The sequence below is a fragment of the Mastacembelus armatus genome, chromosome 7 (assembly GCF_900324485.2).
Source record: "Mastacembelus armatus chromosome 7, fMasArm1.2, whole genome shotgun sequence".
NCBI classification, from domain to species: Eukaryota; Metazoa; Chordata; class Actinopteri; order Synbranchiformes; family Mastacembelidae; genus Mastacembelus; species Mastacembelus armatus.
In genome coordinates, this window is record NC_046639.1 from 13,004,898 (window position 1) to 13,025,035 (window position 20,138).

At 39.7% G+C, this 20,138-nt stretch overlaps 1 protein-coding gene across 1 annotated transcript in view; it reads right to left on the bottom strand.

Moving 5' to 3' along the window:
* Positions 1–20,138, bottom strand: part of oprl1 (opiate receptor-like 1) — a 75,180-nt gene that overhangs the window by 34,736 nt on the left and 20,306 nt on the right. The window contains 3 exon segments of the mRNA XM_026333066.1: positions 5,255–5,345; positions 6,820–7,002; positions 7,418–7,505. Coding sequence (XP_026188851.1) covers positions 5,255–5,345; positions 6,820–7,002; positions 7,418–7,495 — 352 coding nt within the window. The 5' untranslated portion in view covers positions 7,496–7,505.

The following is a 20,138-nucleotide window of genomic DNA, read 5'->3' on the forward strand; positions in this document are numbered from 1 at the left end:
AATCAAGTTAAAGATGGTGGAAGGTCGTATGTAATAGTGCTGTGCTCTGGCATGGCGCATCTCAAATCAGAAGCTGTACATTTATTTAACATATGTGCTCTGCTACCTTCAGAGGCCTGAAGGAGAATCTTTCCTTACAGTACAAAGCAGCTGTTAAACGTCATTTTTAATCTGATTTAAAACCTTCTGTGAACTGGATACTGCAATAGCAAGACTGCCAGCACAATTATATCACAAACTCATACACAAGCCTATAAGGCAAATGCATGCCAGGAAACACACTATTTAGAGTAGAATTGTTTCCACTGCATGACTTTTCCATTAATATTAGACTATAGATCTTTGTATATGCCTTATAACAAAATATGTGAAAGGCTGAAAGAGAGGTTTTAATGGCAACAAACACACACATGCTCTCACACACACAGTGTATAAGAAGGACCCAGCTGGCAGAAACTGATAACCAGCTATAAGAACAGAAATGAAACAAGTCTATTTCAAACTGAGAAGGAAGCTGCTGTAATTCATCAAGTGTTATCAGGGATCAAATGAACAGTGAGAGCAACTTTGATAAGGAGTCAAACCTTCTGGTTTATAAGCTTTAGAATTTGGTGCAAATCCAGACAGCAGCTCCACCAGCCTCACATAATTTCAAATTGAAAACATTGCTTGCTTCAACTCAGTGTGGCTTTATTCAGACATGACAGATGTCACAATGCCCACATAACATCTGGATCCTGGTGCATGAGAGGGAGCAGTCAGCTGAAAAGTAATGATGTCATGAATGAAGCCAGGAAGATCAGTGTCCTAAATTCTGCCACAGCCTGCATGTGGGTTTTTACAACATATTTTGCAGTTGCTGCCTTAATAACCCCCATAGATGGGGAAGAGTTTGGCATCTCCTCTTTTAAATCCCCTAATAAATATTCTTAGTTTCATTGTTTATTAGGAAGAAAATTTCCTATTATAATGTACAAATATAAAATTCCCATCCATTATGAGAAGAATCTGATTTCATTCCTCTTTGCTCATTATGCTTGATATTGTTTGAAATGAAATTCGTGAGGGGGTATGTTCTGAATATAATTGTGAATATATGAAACTACTTCCTAAGTACTACTTCCTAAACTAAAATGGTTTATTTAATAGCTTGAGTGAATTTATTTTCTTGTTCATAAGATACAATAATCATGTAATACAATTATTGCAATTGTAGTGGCTTATATGAGACAACACAGGAATGCAGTGGTTAGCTAGCCTGGCCAGCCAGACCCACTCCTTTATTAGCAAAAGAATGTGGGTGACACACGCCTTACAGGACTGTAAAGCTGCTAAAATTAGCCTAACAGCATACCTAGCTCGCTATCTAACTGTTAACTTTCTAACATCGTAACAGTGTTGTGCTCCAGGGGTTTTGCTGTCTCTCACAGACGGCAATTTTAGCAAAGGATAACAATGACAACATAACACTGACGCAATGAATAGGTCTATTTTGCATTACATTGTGACAGCGAGTTTAGCTTCACTAATTTAACTCTCTGGGGTCTGAGGGGGTTTTGGGGCCCTGGACAGATTTTGACATGCCCTGACATTTGTGCTTTTTTCAGTTGTTTTTAAGCATATTAATGGATAACACTGTAATCAGCACAAACTGGGCTACAATATCTCCAAATACATGGTTGTGTTTTTGAGAAAACAGCGTTTATGCATGGTTAGTGAAAAACAAAAATTTTTAAGTCACTAAAATATGGCTAGAAAACACAATCAGAACATTGGTTGATAAGACTTTTAAGAAATACATCTTGTAGCCAAAGGTGTTTGCTTCAAAATGATGTGAAAGTCATCTTGTTCACTCATTCACAAAAAACAATACACTGATTTAAATTTTCTAAGACACTTTTTGTTTAGAAAAGACATATGCAGGAAGGTGTGTTTGATCATGAAAAGTCATGTGATTTACCTGAGAAGACAAAGACCAGCATAATGAGCCTTTCAGTCAGGAATGTGGCTGAGAAGGAATTAGTGCAATACAATGCAAATGCAAACTTTCGTCATCTGAGTTGCGTTTTTCCTCTGAGGACAAAGTAAACTCTCTGTCGCTGTCTGGAACATACAAAGCGCTTCCTCACCTGACACCTGACTTTTCTCCTCAAATGCACAGAAAAATGAGTAAATTTTATGATGACGTTTGAAGTTTTATGCCATTTATCGGGGGCATGCACAGAATTACCTGGCTCACCTCAGATTATTTCCGTATAAACTGTGCGCTCAGTGCGAAGTGGGATCACATTAGCTACAAAGAGGTGAGGCAGGAGAAACCGCGCAGCTCCTTACTTTTATACGGATTAAATCAAAAGGGATGATTTGTTTTCAACTAGAATTGTTTCATTTAAAAGAAGACATTTCAAGCTTTCTAGCCATATATTTCTCATTTTTATGAGGCAAGTATTTGCTGAGATTCAGATTGTTTTATTTATGTGTCTGTGAAGAGAGATGACAGAAACAGAGAAGACGAGAGCACACCCTGTCTGCTTTCTTTATTTTACAGCCTTTACAGATTCGTATAATATATTGCCCTTATCTGTACGATCAAAACTGTAGGAGTAATTTAAGTTTGTTTCGGCATTATCAGAAGATGCCACAAAACGCGTCGGCGCATTCATCGACCCGAGGGTTAATGTGATACATCTATAACCTCATCTTCAGTCAGACTGTAGCTGAATTTTTCCAGTGCCACTGACGTTACTCTAACACATCGGTTCTACTCGTGGGGTTCCCTTTTCCCCAATGCCAACTAGTGGATTTAAGTTTCCTTTTGGTGGTCAAGGTGCACTATCCTGTAGCCATGCAACATTGCACTATCCTGTAGCCATGCAACAGATGTTGTTCATGTTGTTCCTGATGTTTCTCCAAATCCATGGCTAGCGAGTGGGTAATTTCAGGCATGGCTGAATTAGTACTGTCTTTCCTTTTACCTGAATCTATAGCAAGGATAACAGACTGCACAGCTTTGTCATAACTTTCTGCATTGGGCTGCCTGGACATTGCGTCCACACTGGCACTTACCTTCCCAGTGGATAATGTAGCCATACACATCCAGCTCCAAGATTCACCAAACTGAGGACTGTGACAGACGCACAGTTAGGTCATTATCCACTGGAGTTTTCTTCAGACTTAGGAGGGGCTTATGATCTATGACCACTGTAAAGGAACTGCCAGCGAAGAAATGCTTGAAGTGGCTAACTGACCAAACAATAGCCCACAATTCTCAGTCAAAAGTAAACCATTTCCTTTAAGAAGGATTGAGGGGGTGGCTTGGATAAGCTATGACACATTCTTTGTTGTCTTGCAGTTTATCCAGCACAGACCCAATGCTGTCCTGAGAAGTGTCACATTCAACATTCAGTTTGAATAGTGCTCCCTTTTGCATAAGAAAATGCAATGTGGCAGCAATGACAGAAAAGTTTCTAACAAACCTATGATGGTAGGAACACAGTCCAATAAATGCACTCACCTCTGTGGTGGTTGTTGCCATAGGCCATTTGCAAACCTTTTCAAGGTTTCTTGCATCTGGTTGGAGGACAGGTTGTCCAACTCAACAAGTGGGTGAAAATATGCAGCCTTCGCCTACAAGTTAGACTATTGTCTGCATAGTTGTTCTACAATTCATATTAAGAAACAAAAACAATGTAGAACGGCTACCTGCGCACTGCTTAAAGTTTCCGTCAACAAAATAGAGTTGACTGCTTTGGCTAATTAATTCTAAGACAAAGAAAACACAGCTGTCACCAGTTTGTGACCTCATTTCTTGATCGGTAGCATGCTCCAGTTCTCTCTGGATGGAGTTAATAAGCAGTTACAGTTTAATAGAACAATGGCTTTATTCAGAACCAACACGGCAAGTACAGCGCAAGAAAATCACACTGCATGCACTCTCTCCTACACACTTTTCCAACCATGCGGTCTTCCCCTAATTGCCACCTTCAAAAACAGTCCCCTGTGCAAAACAACAGGAAGGAACTAAAATTACTCCTGACCAATGGAACAAAACTCATATTATGCATGGCTCAAGATTTACTTTGTGAAAAAAAGTTGTTTTTCTCATCCAGGACTTTTCCTGCCTGTGTACAGTACCCACATCTGCTACCATGGAAAAACCTTGTATGTCTCCATGTGCAGCATCAGATTCCTCCCCCTCCCTCCCTGATGATTCAAGCAAAGTTCTGCTTTCCAGTTCAATGACGCACTTGAGAGAGTAGCTATTATTTTATTGATTAATTGTGCAATTTATATATTCTTATATATATTCTTATCTAGCATATGTATTCTGCAGCCTATTCATTAAATAACTCTGTAGGACCTCTACCTGCACACTTTAAAAGAATGTGCAAACCATCATTTTCTGTAAAGCGTTATGATTTGAGTAAGTTACAAGAGAATAAAAACAGCAGTCTAACTGACAGAGCATAACTCTGACTGGAATCAAACTTGTGTTGTCTGCAGGTGTCCCTGGTCCTGGAGGTGTATATTGGTGATGTGCAGTTACTGGCGCCACCAACCTGCAGTGTCTATTTGTTGTTTATTGTTGCTGTTCTTTTCTCTCTCCTCTATCCACTCACCCCAACCATTGTACTGTGTTTTAATGAAGCCCAGTTAACAATTTTAGCTGATAAAAACAGCTGTGCAATATATATGATTTGAAATAAGTGTTCACAAAGATGTTTTAATTCTAGCAAACTGTACATAATGCAATTTTATTGTTTCATTGGTATATTTATATCTTTGCTGATTGGTTTGTATTAGACACATGACATCAAAGGTTTATTGTGAAATTTGGCAGATATACTGAAAATATGCACCTGCCGTAGGAAGGTTCATAACACTGAGCACCATGTAAGGTATTATGGATCGAGCAGCTGATTTTAAAGTTTTTTGTACTTGTTTGATGAATGAATAGGAAAAGGGGCACATGACAAAGCAGCTTCTATTAGTCAGATAGTGCGCAATGCAAGCTATGAAACTGTGTCAACATATGTAAATACATTCAAGCACAGCACATTTACCATTTACCACATTTAGCCATGTCCTAAAATACACACCCCTATACACACCGCACAGGTATACATCTGTCTGCAAAGGTCTGGGCATTCCTGTGCAAATTACATTCTCTTTTTGCATATGCCACAATTTTTCTAAGTTCATATAAAAATTGTGTGTGCATGTGTGTGTGTGCATGTGTGTGTTAGGCACTTACTGTTATGCTCTTGCTCCTCTTCAACATTTCCCATGACCATGGCTGGGATACCAAAGGCTGAAGCGAGTACCCACACACAGATATTCACCACCTGAAGACATGACAACATGATGGTAAATTACATATGTATTCCAAGAACTTGTACAATATGTTAACCTTTATGTTTACAAATCAAAACTAGAGAAAAATAGTAAATACTTTGCTATGTTTAATATTTTGTTTCAGTAAATATTTATAGTTTTGCATACCAAAAGGCAAAAATTCTAATTCGAAACACCTCTATGTAGTAATATAAAAAAATGTTGGATGTTATATTGAGCAATAATTTCCTTCACGGAGTGTATCCATACTGTGGTTTTTCTTCAAGCTTTTCTTGGTTGTCAGAAACCTTCATAGTAACAGTCATGTCTTCTGATGCTTAACCTGACCCCAACCTTACCCTGACTATGACCTGTTACCTCTGCCTACTCCCCGGTTTTGGGAGAAGGCATTACATAGCACAAAACATGTAAACAGTCTTTCATGTGTAAAATAAGTGGAATTTCCCTTTAAAGTTTACACATCAGTACTTATCAGTACAGATTAGCACAATTACACTGGTCTACAAATTTTGGGAAATTATCAACCTCTGAGATAAAATGTGCTAATTCTTACATATTTTGATTAGCTCAATTAGAAAACAGGTGATAAAGGTACTGGCTGGCTAAAGTTTTCAAGATATTTCATGATAAATATTATAATTACCTGTACACAAGCAAGTAGATCAATGGAAATGACACCACATGTATTATAAGTATTATAAGATGTTAATTATTAAGTATTATAAATGTATCTTCACTTTGATACTAAAGATTATTACCTAACTGTAATTTATTGGTCTTTTATTAGAAACATCAAGGTTTTGGTTATGATTTTTGTGGCTGGTCCAGGTGTGGGTGTAGTTATCCACTTTGCTGTCTAGGTTCGAAATCTCAGACAATTAGGACACAGCAACAGTTGTTATACCACATGGAAGCTTCATCATCAAAAAAATTTCTGCTCTGCATTTGTCTTGGCCAGATAATGCCTTTCTGACATCGGGACATCAGCAGTAATCTGTGTTCTGACAGTGTGCAAGCCAAAAACACCATTTAGATCATTTAGATAATGAATAAAGAGGGAACCCTTTTGTTTAATTTGATGTTAGAACTTGTATTCTGTAATTATTCGATATTATTCACATTATATTTTGTAAGCGTTAAAACTGTCAATTATTTTGATGCAATTTTCCTTTATTAGTGACCCAATTCTGGTAGAATTCTGCTATTTTCACTTCAGAGGCTTTCTCCTTGTAGACCAGTGTTACATAGAGTTCTGCAATATCCCATCACTACTGGAATAATAACAAATCCTTTGCCTTTTTTGTGTTTCCCACAATGTAATAGCTCACACAAAGACAAGGCATTCATGACCTGCTTAACACCTCTGCTGTGATGTTATGAAAACTGTCATTTCAGGGAGAAAAAAAGAGGAGATGTGAAGCTTTCGAAAGGTGCATATCTCACTTTGAAATTAAATGCTTTTACCTTGGCTTTATGTGGAGTCCTCATGTCCAGAGCTTTGACAGGATGGCAGACTGCCACATACCTGTCCATACTCATCACCGTCAGTGTGAAGGTGCTAGTGAACATGTTGTAGTAGTCAATAGACACCACTGCTTTGCACAGAGCATTCCCAAATGGCCAAAATCCTAGAAACACATCAGTGCCCTGGAAACACCCAGAAATCAAATAATGAATATAAAAATACAACCAGAGGCAGAGCAGAGAACTCCATATTCACTGAAACATAACTTTGGACATGGAATTATTCAATGAACTGGAAACCAGTCAGTGCGGTGGATCACGGAACCGTAATACTTTACAACTAACTAATTAGTGATAACGCCTCTTATGTTCAGTTCCTTGATTTGATCCAACATTTTTCTAAAGTACTGTATGTCAGAATGTGTATATAGTGACAAAATTATATATGCCCAAATTGGACCTTTACATGTTATTGCAAAATGTCTCAATAAATATGATATTCACAATGAATATTATTATTTAAACAGTCAAAAGAACAAAATAAAAGAATAATTTTACATACTGTACTTTTAAAAATTGTTGGTTGTTAAATCTCTACCTGGAATGGTAAAGTAGCCAGGAACAGAGAGTCAGCCAGAGCCAGGTTGAAGATGTAGATGTTCGTGGCTGTTTTCATCTTAGTGTATCTGAGGAGAGAGGAAGCACAGAGATGCATATACATATATTGAATCAACTAAGAAAACCAGACAGATAGCTTATTTTCCTGTAATCCACACATGTTTTACACCTTACTTAGGCATCTGCAGCCAATTCAGGATTTATGGCCTGCATAATCTGTGTGGCTCCAGGTAACTTAGAATGCATAATGTCATAAAGCACTGCTGCTAAAATTGCTGGTTGTAATGAGATCTGGTGGGTGCTGTTATACAAAGCACCGTACAGTAGCAGGGATAAGGATCATAAGGATAAGGATGGTAGCAATCAAACCCATAAACATGAACATGCTAATACCTTGACTGTGCTTGAGGTTTCAAACTTGGTTATTACTATTTTATTTATATACAAATATGGAGATAAACTGCAAGATAAGATTTTCTATTCTTAATAACTACTACAGTCTGTAGAACTGAAGTGGTAACTTTAGGCTGATACTTACATTTGTAATAAAAAAGTGATTTTAGGGAAATACTACCACCCTTAAATCTGATACAGATATACAGTACAATCACCCACAGGATGAATTCCAATGGCTTTGACTGTTTTCTCAGTGCCATCAACAGGTTAGTATTGGAGTTATTACAATGCTTTGGTGTAGAACTGCATACCTGCAAATCAGTGACTTTCCCATCAACATCATCTGTACTTTGTGTTTTGTACAAAGTAGCCAAAGTTAGCATGCTAGTATGCTGAATTAAGATGGTGATCATGGAACCATTACACCTGCTAAACACTATGAGAATTGTCACTGTATTGATCAAAGAATAGAATAGAATAGATCAGCAAAGAATAGAACCTCATTGTCCACCACAGTATAAAATAAGCTTTAGCTCACCAAAACAACAATGTAGTAGAAGAACAAGTAATATGTAAGTAACATATAAACCAAAGATACACTGCAGTGCACAAATTTAAATTGCAGATAAAGTATCTATTTTTGTAAACCTTAAACATGCAGCGAACATGTTTATTATTTAAGGTTTATGAATACTAATATCATAAACAATTCACAGCACCACATCGCTTGATGGTGGATCAACTAGTCAGTTAGTAAAGAATATCAGTCTTTAATCTAAGTGGGAGTTTTCCAAATCAGTCAAAAATGCTGGAAAAACGGCAGGTGATTTTTGCATTGGTGGAAAATGGGATTTTGAGATCAGTTTATGTTCGGATTTAAGTTTGAGGTCTAAACAGCAGTTTAGGAGAAAAGTAGTACCTAAGGAGACCAGATGATAAAAGTTTGAGAAAACCAGCACAGCCATGGTTACTAATCTGACTGCCGAATCGAGTTTACTGAGGTTTGGGCCATCCCGTTGTGTGCTGGTCTGACTGCAGTCCGGCCAGCAGATTTCCAAGGAGGTGTATTCTCGTTCCTATGAAGTCTTTTGGCACAGGCATAGGGGTTTGTTGCTCTTTTTGTCTGGCCACTGCTGGATTGTCCCATGGAGCTCCATTGATGTGAGTCAAGTCAACTTAAGGCAAGTTTACTAAAAAACAACACTACACAGGGTGGAGGGCATGAACTTAGCGCTCAACTCTTTTTGATTACTGGATTGTCTCATCCATGTGGGGAACAGAAGTAGGCCTCTTCTCTGCTTCTCTGTTCTTCTAGATCAGGGGTGGGTAATTCATGTTCCTCAAGGGCCACTGCCCTGCTTGTTTTCCAACTATCCCTGCCCTACACACTGCTGTTTATCTTGATCAGGTGTGTTTATCCAATCATAAGCTGGAAGATATCATCTGAGATGAGGGTGTAAGTCGGGGAAAACAAAATGAATTAGTACCTTCCAGCTTCTGATTGGCAGAATACACCTAACCCATGTAATTCGGATTGGTAAGGCAGGGATAGTTAGAAAACAAAAAGGGTTGTGGCCCTCAGTGCACACCTCTGTTGTAGATTGTACCTTTTCTGTGTTCTGTTTTTTCGTAATTCTCCGTCATGCATGGATTCTGCCACACTGATCAGGGAATTCATCTGATTGGTCAGGCATCGTAGTTGGCGCAAACTGGTTGATCTGAGAAGGTGCTCAATCCTTGATGGTGATTGGTCACCTGACTGATGGTGCAGTTTACTGGTCTGAGCACTGTGTGATGCAAAGAGTCATGTAAGGTCGGAGCAGGATCAATCTGAGTTTTAAGACTTTTTAGTGTTTCCTTAGATGGGAATAATTGTTTTTCTTTCAGTGAAATGAAAGTCAATAAAAGTCACATAGGTATGTGAATGTGCCATAAGCAAGTGTAACAGATAAACAATAATACAATTTACATCTAACATCGTAGTCTGGTAGTGATGCTTTCAGTTGGTCGCATTAGGGGAGAGAGGGGTGATTTGTGCCATAGGGTAAGTTGTGCCACCCCCTATTTCTAGGGAACCATAGAAGAAATTGATCATGTGATCAATTTTTTTTTGAAGACTCAAATCATGTGATCATGTGATTTCACTTATCCTGTCATAATTATGGGTGATCAGGAGCAGTGTCATCCACAAAGGCCACACAATGAAAAGGATCAGAATTCAAATTTTCTTTTATTTGCAGGGAATAGATGCTGTGGTTGACCAGTAGATGGCAGCGAAGAACCGGGGAATGTCCAAGCAGGAGAGGAGAGGTTGCAGCCCGGGCCGAGTCACGGTAACGCCGTGCCGATCACAGGGTGATGGGAATGGCAGGAACGAGTTGGGCCCGCAGAGCAATATCTGACGGAAAACTGTATCTCCCTGGTCACAGGATCCGGTGAGGCCCACTTAGTGGAGTCTTGAGCAAAACAGGGGAAAAACTAGGTCAGACAACAGAGTCAAACTAGTCAGACACCGGGACTTCGATGCCGAGACTGACTGAGAAAAAAGGGTCCACACAAAGGTATCCTCCCGAGTCCGGGGTTAAAAAAAAACAACAAAAAAAAGAACAAGGCTCTTGCCTCTGACTTAGTCAGGAATGTCTCTAGCGAAGGGGCGCGTAAAAAGCCCTAGCTCCCTTGGCAGAAAAAAGAGGAAACCACAAAAAACAAGACTTCAGTCTCTGGCATGAAAAAACTGGGAAAAATGAAAAAACACTTCCCTGTGTATAGTAGGTCTCCACATCCATTTGGGAAGTAGAAAAGGAAAACAGGGCTCTAGTTTTCGTCCAGGGAGGTCGCGGAGCTGTTATGAGTCCCCTTTTGGGACTTCCTGCCGGGGACCTTTATGATGAAAGGGCTTCCGGTTTTCCCCCTGCATCAGTCCCCGGCAGCTTCACATTGGTCACTGATTGTTCGCACCTGTGTCCAATTACTGTTTCTCTGCCGGCTATATGTACTGCTAGTATTCCTTTGTTCAGTGCAGAAGCATTAACCTGTTTCGTTCGTTAACCTGTGTGACTCGTGTTAGCCCGTTAATCCTGATTAACCCGTGTAGCCTGTTAACCGGTGTAATCAGTGTTAATGTGTGTAGCTAATTGTGGATTATTTTCATGTCTTATTATATGCGTCTGCTTGGCAGACTGTGCCGCCTAACCGGCTACTATTTGTTCACCGGGACACCCGGTTGTATTTCTGTTTTCTCTCCTGATCCCTGGAGTCTCCAGGGGGAATAATTAAACCTCTTTTGTCCTGCATTTGGGTCCTGTCACTCCATCCTCCTGCCAGCACCTCAACACATAACAGGAGCATAACAGACGATCTGGCAATCTTCCTCAGGGCGGCACGCTCTACATATCTGGGAACAGATAATGACAGGTGAAGACAATTAAAGCAATCAGAGTAAAGGCGCCCAGAGGGGGAGGTTCAGATCCTGTTGGATCTACAAAATAAGGGTTGTGCCGGAAAACGCCAGGTGACTCAGGTCTTCACACATCCTGCAAAGAGGAGAACCTTATTGCATGGGAGGTAAACACATTTAAGCTCAAAAAACTATTTTTTGCCTTTCAAAGTAAAATTTTTATGATCATGTTTTGTTGATTATCGTGTTTGAACAGTTATAGACAAGTTTGAAAACATTTCACACATGTTTTAGTGCTTTGGTAAGCTACACTATGATTCTATACAGCTAGCATGATGTTAGCTCAAAACTGCTGGATGATGCATTTTTTACAAAATGGTGGGTTTGGGGTGATTTGTGCCAAAGGGCCTGGGTTAAGTTGTGCCAGTGGCACAACTCATCCCAACTTATAAATATTTTTCAAGTGGTTTAACTGGTTCTGCCCAATTGGGTTATGTATCTCAACAAGCCATACTTCCCTTGCCAGAGAGAGAAGATAAAATGGCTGAAAAGGAAAAGAAACAGAATGAAATGCAGATGAAAAGGGCTCTCAAAAAAAAATCAAACTAAACTCAAGAAAATTAAGAAAACGGTTCTGTACAGTAGCTCAGAAGAAAGCATCATGGCCATTCCACTTAATGACACCACTGACAATGATGAAGCAGGGGATGACCTGGAGAACACATGACAGAGAAAAGAAAAGGGGTGAAAAGAAGAAAAGCAGTGAAAATAAGAAGAGAGGGAATAAACCAACCAAACCAAAAAAGAAAGTGGTTGTCTCCGGTAGCTCAGAAGATAGTGACATTTCCATTCCACTTAACGACACCACTGACTATGAGAGTTCAGATGTCCAGAATGATGATGATGATGGTGACAAGGATCTGTCTGCTGGGGACTTTGTCATTGTGAACTTTGCAGGCAAAACCAAATCCTACAACTACATTGGATTGGTTGAGAAGGTAGATGGTGCCGACATCAATGCAAAGTTTCTAAGGCGAAGTAGTAAGAAGTCTTTGGATGGAAAACCCATCTTCACTTTCAAAGAGAATGATGAAGGAGTCATCCCTAGAGAAGATGTGCGTAAGAAACTACCCACACCACAAAAACTTGGAGGCACAGCCAGAAGGGAGCAGAAATTTATATTCCCCTGTAGCATTGACAAGTGGGATGTTATGTAGTAGCCCAGATCTGTAAAAAGGATTGCATTCAAACTTTTCATTTTGAACTTTGAACTAAACTCTGATTTATTCACGAAGCGCTAGGCCTTGTTTCAGAAAATTGACCTTTGATGTTGTAAAATACCTTTAAATAAACGTTACAAGAATAATTTTGTATTGAATTTGTCTAGCTTTTACAAAGTATTACAGTTTCTGAGATCAAAATATACCATTTTACATCAAAAATCAATGGCACAATTTACCCCAATGCATTCTCTTCAAAGGCCACAAGACCACTTTTTTTCAGAAATACTTAATATTTAATTTCTTAAATACTATATTTCAGGTCAAAAGAGATTTGTCCCAGAGATGCACCACATCCTGAAATTTAAGTTCATTTTGTAGTTGGCCTCACTTTAAAGTCACTTTAAGTAAAAACTGGCACAACTCACCCCACTCTCCCCTACATATGTTACATATTTAGCAACAGAAGCAGAAATTAACAGGAACAATGAATGTATCATCACGTTTTGTATCATATGTTTTCAGGTTGTATCTGGAAGGAGACCAGGAATGGTATAAAGGTATCTATGGCTGGTTGTGTCCAGCAGGGAGTGTGTACTCTACAAAGGGCTCTCTTGGTTAGAGCAGATGTGTTAACTCTGCAGGGTCTGTTAATGATCAAAGAGAGTTGCGCTACAAACATAAATAAAGATAGCATAAATAAAGAGTGAGATTTGTGGCTCATTTGCTTTAGTTTAAAATGCTGCTTTTTCAGTGGACAAAGGCACAGATTTCAAACATCATTCAAACATAAAAACTGCTAAGCTACTTTATAGTAGCCTAAAACATCACTGTGCCTACGAATTCAGAGAACTGCAAGCATGGCTGCACACAGCTACTCTTTTGGAAATCATAATTTCATAAGTTCATCATCTGGGGAACAGGGATCTTTTCAATAACATGCTTTTATCTGATGAGTTTTACAGTACAAGAAATGTTCTGAGGTCACTGTGCTCATCCTTTGGGTCTTATTTTTTCTTGAACTGTCCTTTTCTCTGTGGCGATGTGGTCTTGCTCAAGTATGAGCCTGTGGTGTCCTTAGTTTGTGTTACCCCTGAGGTTCAGTTTTGAAAACAGCTCTCTCACTTGTCTGTTGGAGGGGGCACTGTGGGCCTAACGATCCAGTGTCTGGTTCCTCTTATTTTTTATTTCATCTCTCTAGCCCATCTGTGTGTAGTGTTTTTTTTCTTTGAATGACACTCTGATATTTAGAAATAAAGTCATTAAATGTATTTACATTCTGTCTTCAGACTCTGTTGATATATTTGTGACCTTTTGGTTATAACAGTCTAAGGTATATAAAACCTGTGAAAATATCTGAATTCATCCTCTTTTGTCCATATGACAAATGGTAAATCTGTCAGCACCAAGTTCACCATGAATTTAATTAGTAAAAAATGTATGTAGAGTGTATTGGGCCTGTCCTTTGCTGATTTTTGCCTTTTTGGCTTGAGAACAAACTCCTTTCTGCTTGAACTGCATGTACAAAACTAGGAAAATGCATTGTTTCTCCCTCACTCCTCTCCCCTTCCCCTCCAACCTTCCTTCAGATTGACCTCAGGTTCTTTTATACTCCCTGTTTTCCTCAACACATCTCATTCTTTCTTACAATCCTTACACTCCAGCTTTTCCTCTGCCCTCTATCTCAGGTTTTAGAGCTCACTTTATGTACTCAACACCCCTCTCTTTTTTCAGTTCCCTCGCTCATCTGTCTTTTCATCTCAACATCTGTCTTTCAGTCTTTTATCTTTCATCCCTCTCATTACCTTCCTCTCCATAGGTTTCCTCCTCTTCACTTCTGTCTGTATGCCCTCAGCTCTTTCTGACTTCTCTCATCCTCCTTCACTTTTATCTGCACATTTTACAAAGGTGGAATTTATGATGATGTTAAGACTTTTATAATACTTTGTGCCAGGAATTACATTTTGAGTCTTAATGAGTAGACCCTAGAACACAAAGAACCTCTGCTTTTTGTATACACATGCACGTACTGTATGTTACACTATGTCAACTAGAACAAAAGTAAGCTGTCACCAATCAACCCTACTTCCAAGTGTTTGGACTGTGGGAGGAAGCTGGAGTACACAGGAAAACCACACAGACACCTGAAGAACATACAAACTTCACACAGAAAGAACCCGGGTGGATAGGAGCTCAGACTCAGGAGCTTCTTACTTTGAGACAGCAGCGCTAACCACTGCACAACCATGTGTTAGATAAACTTACACGATAGCTAATTTAACAGTGAATATTTGGTCACATCATTTAAATCCTTTTGTTGGTTAAGTAACAATATATATTCAATAGCAGAGACTGATCAGAACCTTTACAAACTAAATCTTGGAAGAGTACAAATAAAATTTAAAAAAGCGTAAAATCTAACCTTCTATTGCATATCACTGTGTGACATTAGAGCAATACAATACTCACATACAATACGCATGGTGTTATATAAGAACTTCTGATGATTGATGGTTGATGGTTGATTGATTGGTTAAAAATGGAGACAAGATCCACAGTCCTCATTTCATTAAAAAATGTCTTTTCAAGGAGTGATGAAGCTAATGTAAGGTTTTAGCAGCCAATAATAACACTGACTTGTAAATAATAATTATGTATAGGTTTACTAATGTGTTTTACTATCCTTTTCATTGATTATTGTAGACAATCACTCCTTCAGTGATTATGGGCAGAGGCTTATCAGCCTGCGGCTTGGTAGTTCCTGCCATGCTGCTGAGCACATTGGGCATTTTCCCAATGAGATGCTCATCATTTCTGTAGCAATGAAGGGGCAGCTTGCTTGCCTGACGCCCTACCTTTGTTTGCAGTGTTTGATATTCCAAGGCGGTCTCTCTTCCAAATAATAACCTGGACCAACCGTGCTTGCCTCCAGAGGGGAGACAAGATCAGGTTAAACCAATCAAGTGCGAAGGGCAAGGCTATCAGACATGCTCAGCATTCCTGTAATGATGGTATGTAAGCATGACATAAGGATTTTAACTCTTTACTTCTCTAATTAAATGAAATAAATAAATTTAATAATCACAGTTTATAGCGAACACTGACAAATGTTTCTTTACTTCAGTTTCTAAGTATTCATTAACTGTACTTGTGAGTGTAAGTTGAACACCACCTACAGACATTATAGTGTAACATGCCGTGTTGCAGAACAAACGATCAGTGAAAGTGGCCACTGATCACAGCAGAGAGACACTTTCATCTGTTACCCCTGGATAATACTTTTTCTTGTAATTCCTCTTTGCCTTTTAACTGTTGCTCTCTATCGCATTCCATCCATCCATCATCTATACCCACTCATTCCTTAACCAGTGTCACAAGGATCTGCTGGAGCCCATCCCAGCTCTCTTTTGGGTGAAAGACAGGGGTACACTCTGGGCAAGTCACCAGTCACTGCTCCGGGTGTGTGTCACTTTCACTTTTACTTTCAGTCCATCACAGAGCCACATAGAGACAACCACACGCTCACACTCACCACTATGGGCAATTTAGAGTCACCTATCAACCTAACATGCATGGACTGTGGGAAGAAACCAGAGTAAACCCATGCAAGCACGGGGACAACATGCAAACTCCACACAGAAAGGTTGTGAACCTGGGATGGTGCTAACCACTCATCCACCTACCCTCTATCACATTCCAATTTCTCCCTGTCCCTTTTCTGCACCTTGCCATTCATGGCTTCCCTCCCTCACCATACCTTCCATCCCATTTTCATTCATTTCTTGAATTCCCCCTCACTCAATTCCTGAATATATTTTAGGTCCCTTCAGCCTCTCCTCTCATCTTTCATTCCATTCTCTCCACATCAATTTTCTTTCCACCTACCTTCCATCTATCTCATTCTTCTTCTTCTCTATCATTCCCTCTGCCTAATCTGCATGTTGCTATAATTCTTCTATCCTTATCTGCCATCTTGTCCCTCCCCCTTCCTTCATACTGAACACTGGCAAACTGAGGGTCTTCAGAGAGAATATTTCATGCTTGTTCAGCTCCCCACCTTACAGCATAGGCTGAGTCTACTCAACCAAACCCTCTACCAAATGATTGTCTTTCTCTTTTTTTCCAGAACATATTTCTTCTTTCCACAGCTAAGTCTGTCTTATCCTGTGGGCTTCTGTCTCTCAGACTCTTCTTAATGTGCTTTAATTCACATTGAGAATTGATCGGAATAGAGATTCCAATCATCTCTCAATGTTCAGCCTTGTTCCCTAGTCATTTTCTCTTTATCCCTTTCTCTTTTCCTCCCCCACTGTCATTCAGTGAACATATAAGTGCATTATAAGTTCAAGACTCCTAGCAGCCGCAGAGGGAGGAAGAGAAAAATAGACAGCAGCATGAGATACAAAAGGACATAAGAAGCTACAGTAATGAACAGACATTCCAATACAACCCTGTTAAACAGATAAGTTGTAATACAGTTGTAAGAGTATATGCAATGGCGCCCCGTTGACCGTGCCCCCCCCCGTCATGTGCTGATTACTTGGATCAGGTGCGTTCAACCAATCAGAAGCAGGACAGTGGCCCTCGAGGACTAGAGTTTGAGACCCCTGCCGTAGACCATAAGGCCAATATTTGTCTCATGCATCATCATACTTAAAGACTGCTCGAAGAAAAGGATAATATGGTAAAGATCACAAAAACCAGATGGAAAAATCCTGTCTGTGTTCCTTTTTTGGAACCTGTGATTTTAAAATTGTATGCTTTTCAGTGGAAAATCGCATTTGTAAGTAATTTATCATCAACTAAAGTTATTTAGCAGTGTTTCATCAACCCATCTACTTTTTTCATTTCAGTGAAGGGAAAAATAATTGAGTTAAGACCATTATAATTATTATTATTCTTTTAACTAAATTAGTATCTCTGAATACAATAACAGGAAATGCTTCCAACAGTATGAAACTGACATTTCTATGGCATAATCTAATGTAATAAAAAATGGTAGTGACGATGTTTCCTCCCCTCACTGTCTATTGCTTACATTCCTAAAATGCAGCTGAAATATGTTCAAGTTTTAGACCTCTCTGCATTCAATCTCCAAAATAAGCATGAAATATTTAGCCATACATTACATAGGGTTTACTGCTTTATACCTCCCTCATTCCCTCCTCCCAGTTAATACTCCAGCTCACGCTCAACCTCTGTTGACTAATTCTGTCTTTGTGAAGGTCATCATATAAACCAGGGGTATTCAACTAAAATTTAAAGAGGTCCAGTTAGAGAAAATTTCTTGAAGCAAAGGTCCGGAATATCATAATGTCTAACTAGTTAGTGTGATATATATTTAAGTAGCCTAGTAGTTTTAGCAACATCTGCATGTAATCAATACCTGACTGTCAAATCAAATGAATTCATAATCTTTATGTTGTGTCTCATAATGGCATTTCACATTGGCACTTTTAATAAGTGCCACGGTTTCTGAACATATGAGACACACTGGTTTAGTGTACATTCTGTATTAAATGCTCTATTTTCGCAGTCCACTTTTCTTTTTTTGGAGGGCGCAATTTGTTCCTTATTTTTCTCTCCCTTTCTCCGTCTCACTCGCCTGTTTCTCTCCCTTTGTTTTCTACATGTATCGCCTTTTTTCTTTTTCTTTGTAACCGTCTTTTCATGTGTAACTTGCCTCTAGCTCTGTTTACACTGTAGAGTCATAATGTTTACCACCTGGAATGCACAGACTTGATTGGCTGAGTGGTATCACGTGGGATGGTTCAACTCGCATGCAATTGGTCTATGCGTTTCCACTACCGTAAAGTCTACAAAAGCCAGTGGAAATAAAAGCGCCCCGTTAGGTGTTAAATCATAACCTTCTCTTTTGGCTGTAGGTCCAGGTCCGTATTGGGCAGCTTTTGGGTCCGCACCTGGACCACGGTCCACCTGTTAGTGACCTAGGATATAAACACTAAAACCGGCATCCTCAAAATAAAATCCTATCTGCAAGCTAATCCCGCTATACTGACTACAGCTTCTAACACTGTAGCCATAAAGCTCATATTAAGGGATTTTCCAAAACCAAACTATGGTAAAGGTTAGACAAGTAAAATACTTGATTTGGGTTTGGCCACACAAAATAAAAAAATAAAAAATCTTGGACTGCAGACTAAACTCTCACAGGTAAAGTTAAATTTGCACAATAAGAAGGATCTCAAGCTGAGTGGAAAAAATAACTTATCGTTAATCAATGTTACTGTCCTTACTGACACGGGCACACACAAACGCACAAGCAGACTTAGCTGGAATTCTAGAATTCTAGGTTCATGTGACAATTCTGTCTAATATGTATCTATAGTATCTCACAGAAGTGAGTACACCCCTCACATCTTTGTAAATAGTTTATTATATCATTTCATGTGACAACACTGAAGAAATTACACTTTGCTACAATGTAAAGTAGTGAGTGTACAGCTTGTATAACAGTATAAATTTGCTGTCCCCTCAAAATAACACACAGCCGTTAATGTCTAAACCGCTGGTAACAAAAGTGAGTACACCACTAAGTGAAAATGTCCAAATTGAGCCCAATTAGCCATTTTCTCTCCCCAGTGTCAAGTGTTGCAAGGTCTCAGGTGTGAATGGGGTGCAGGTGTGTTAAATTTGGTGTTATTGCTCTCAGTCTCTCATACTGGTCACTGGAAGTTCAACATGGCACTTCATGGCAGAGAACTCTGAGGATCTGAAAAAAAGAATTGTTGCTCTACATAAAGATGGCCTAGGCTATAAGAGGATTGCTGAGACCCAGAAACTGAGCTGCAGCACGGTGGCCAAGACCATACAGCAGTTTAACAGGACAGGTTCCACTCAGAACAGGCCTCGCACATCGTTGACCAAAGAAGTTGAGTGCACGTGCTCAGCACCATATGCAGAGGTTGTCTTTGGGAAATAGACGTATGAGTGCTGTCAGCATTGCTGCAGAGGTTCAAGGGGTGGGGGGTCAGCCTGTCAGTGTTCAGACCATACGCCGCACACTGCATCAAATTGGTCTGCATGGCTGTCGTCCCAGAAGGAAGCCTCTTCTACAGATGATGTACAAGAAAGCCCTCAAACAGTTTGCTGAAGACAAGCAGACTAAGGACATGGATTGCTATTACCGTGTCCTGTGGTCTGATGAGACCAAGATAAACTTATTTGGTTCAGATGCTGTCAAGTATGTCTGGCGACAACCAGGTGAGGAGTACAAAGAAAAGCGTGTCTTGCCTACAGTCAAGCATGGTAGTGGGAGTGCCATGGTCTGGGCTGCATGAGTGCTGCCGGCACTGGGGAGCTACAGTTCATTGAGGGAACCATGAATGCCAATATGTACTGTGACATACTGAAGCAGAGCATGATCCTCTCTTTTCAGAGACTGGGCCACATGGCAATATTCCAGCATGATAACGACCCCAAATACACCTCCAAGATGACCACTGCCTTGCTAAAGAAGCTGAGGGTAAAGGTGATGGACTGGCCAAGCATGTCTCCAGACCTAAACCCTATTGAGCATCTGTGGGGCATCCTCAAACGGAAGATGGAGGAGCGCAAGGTCTCTAACATCCACCAGCTCTGTGATGTCATCATGGAGGAGTGGAAGAGGATTCCAGTGGCAACCTGTAAAGCTCTGGTGAACTCCATGCCCAAGAGGGTTATGGCAG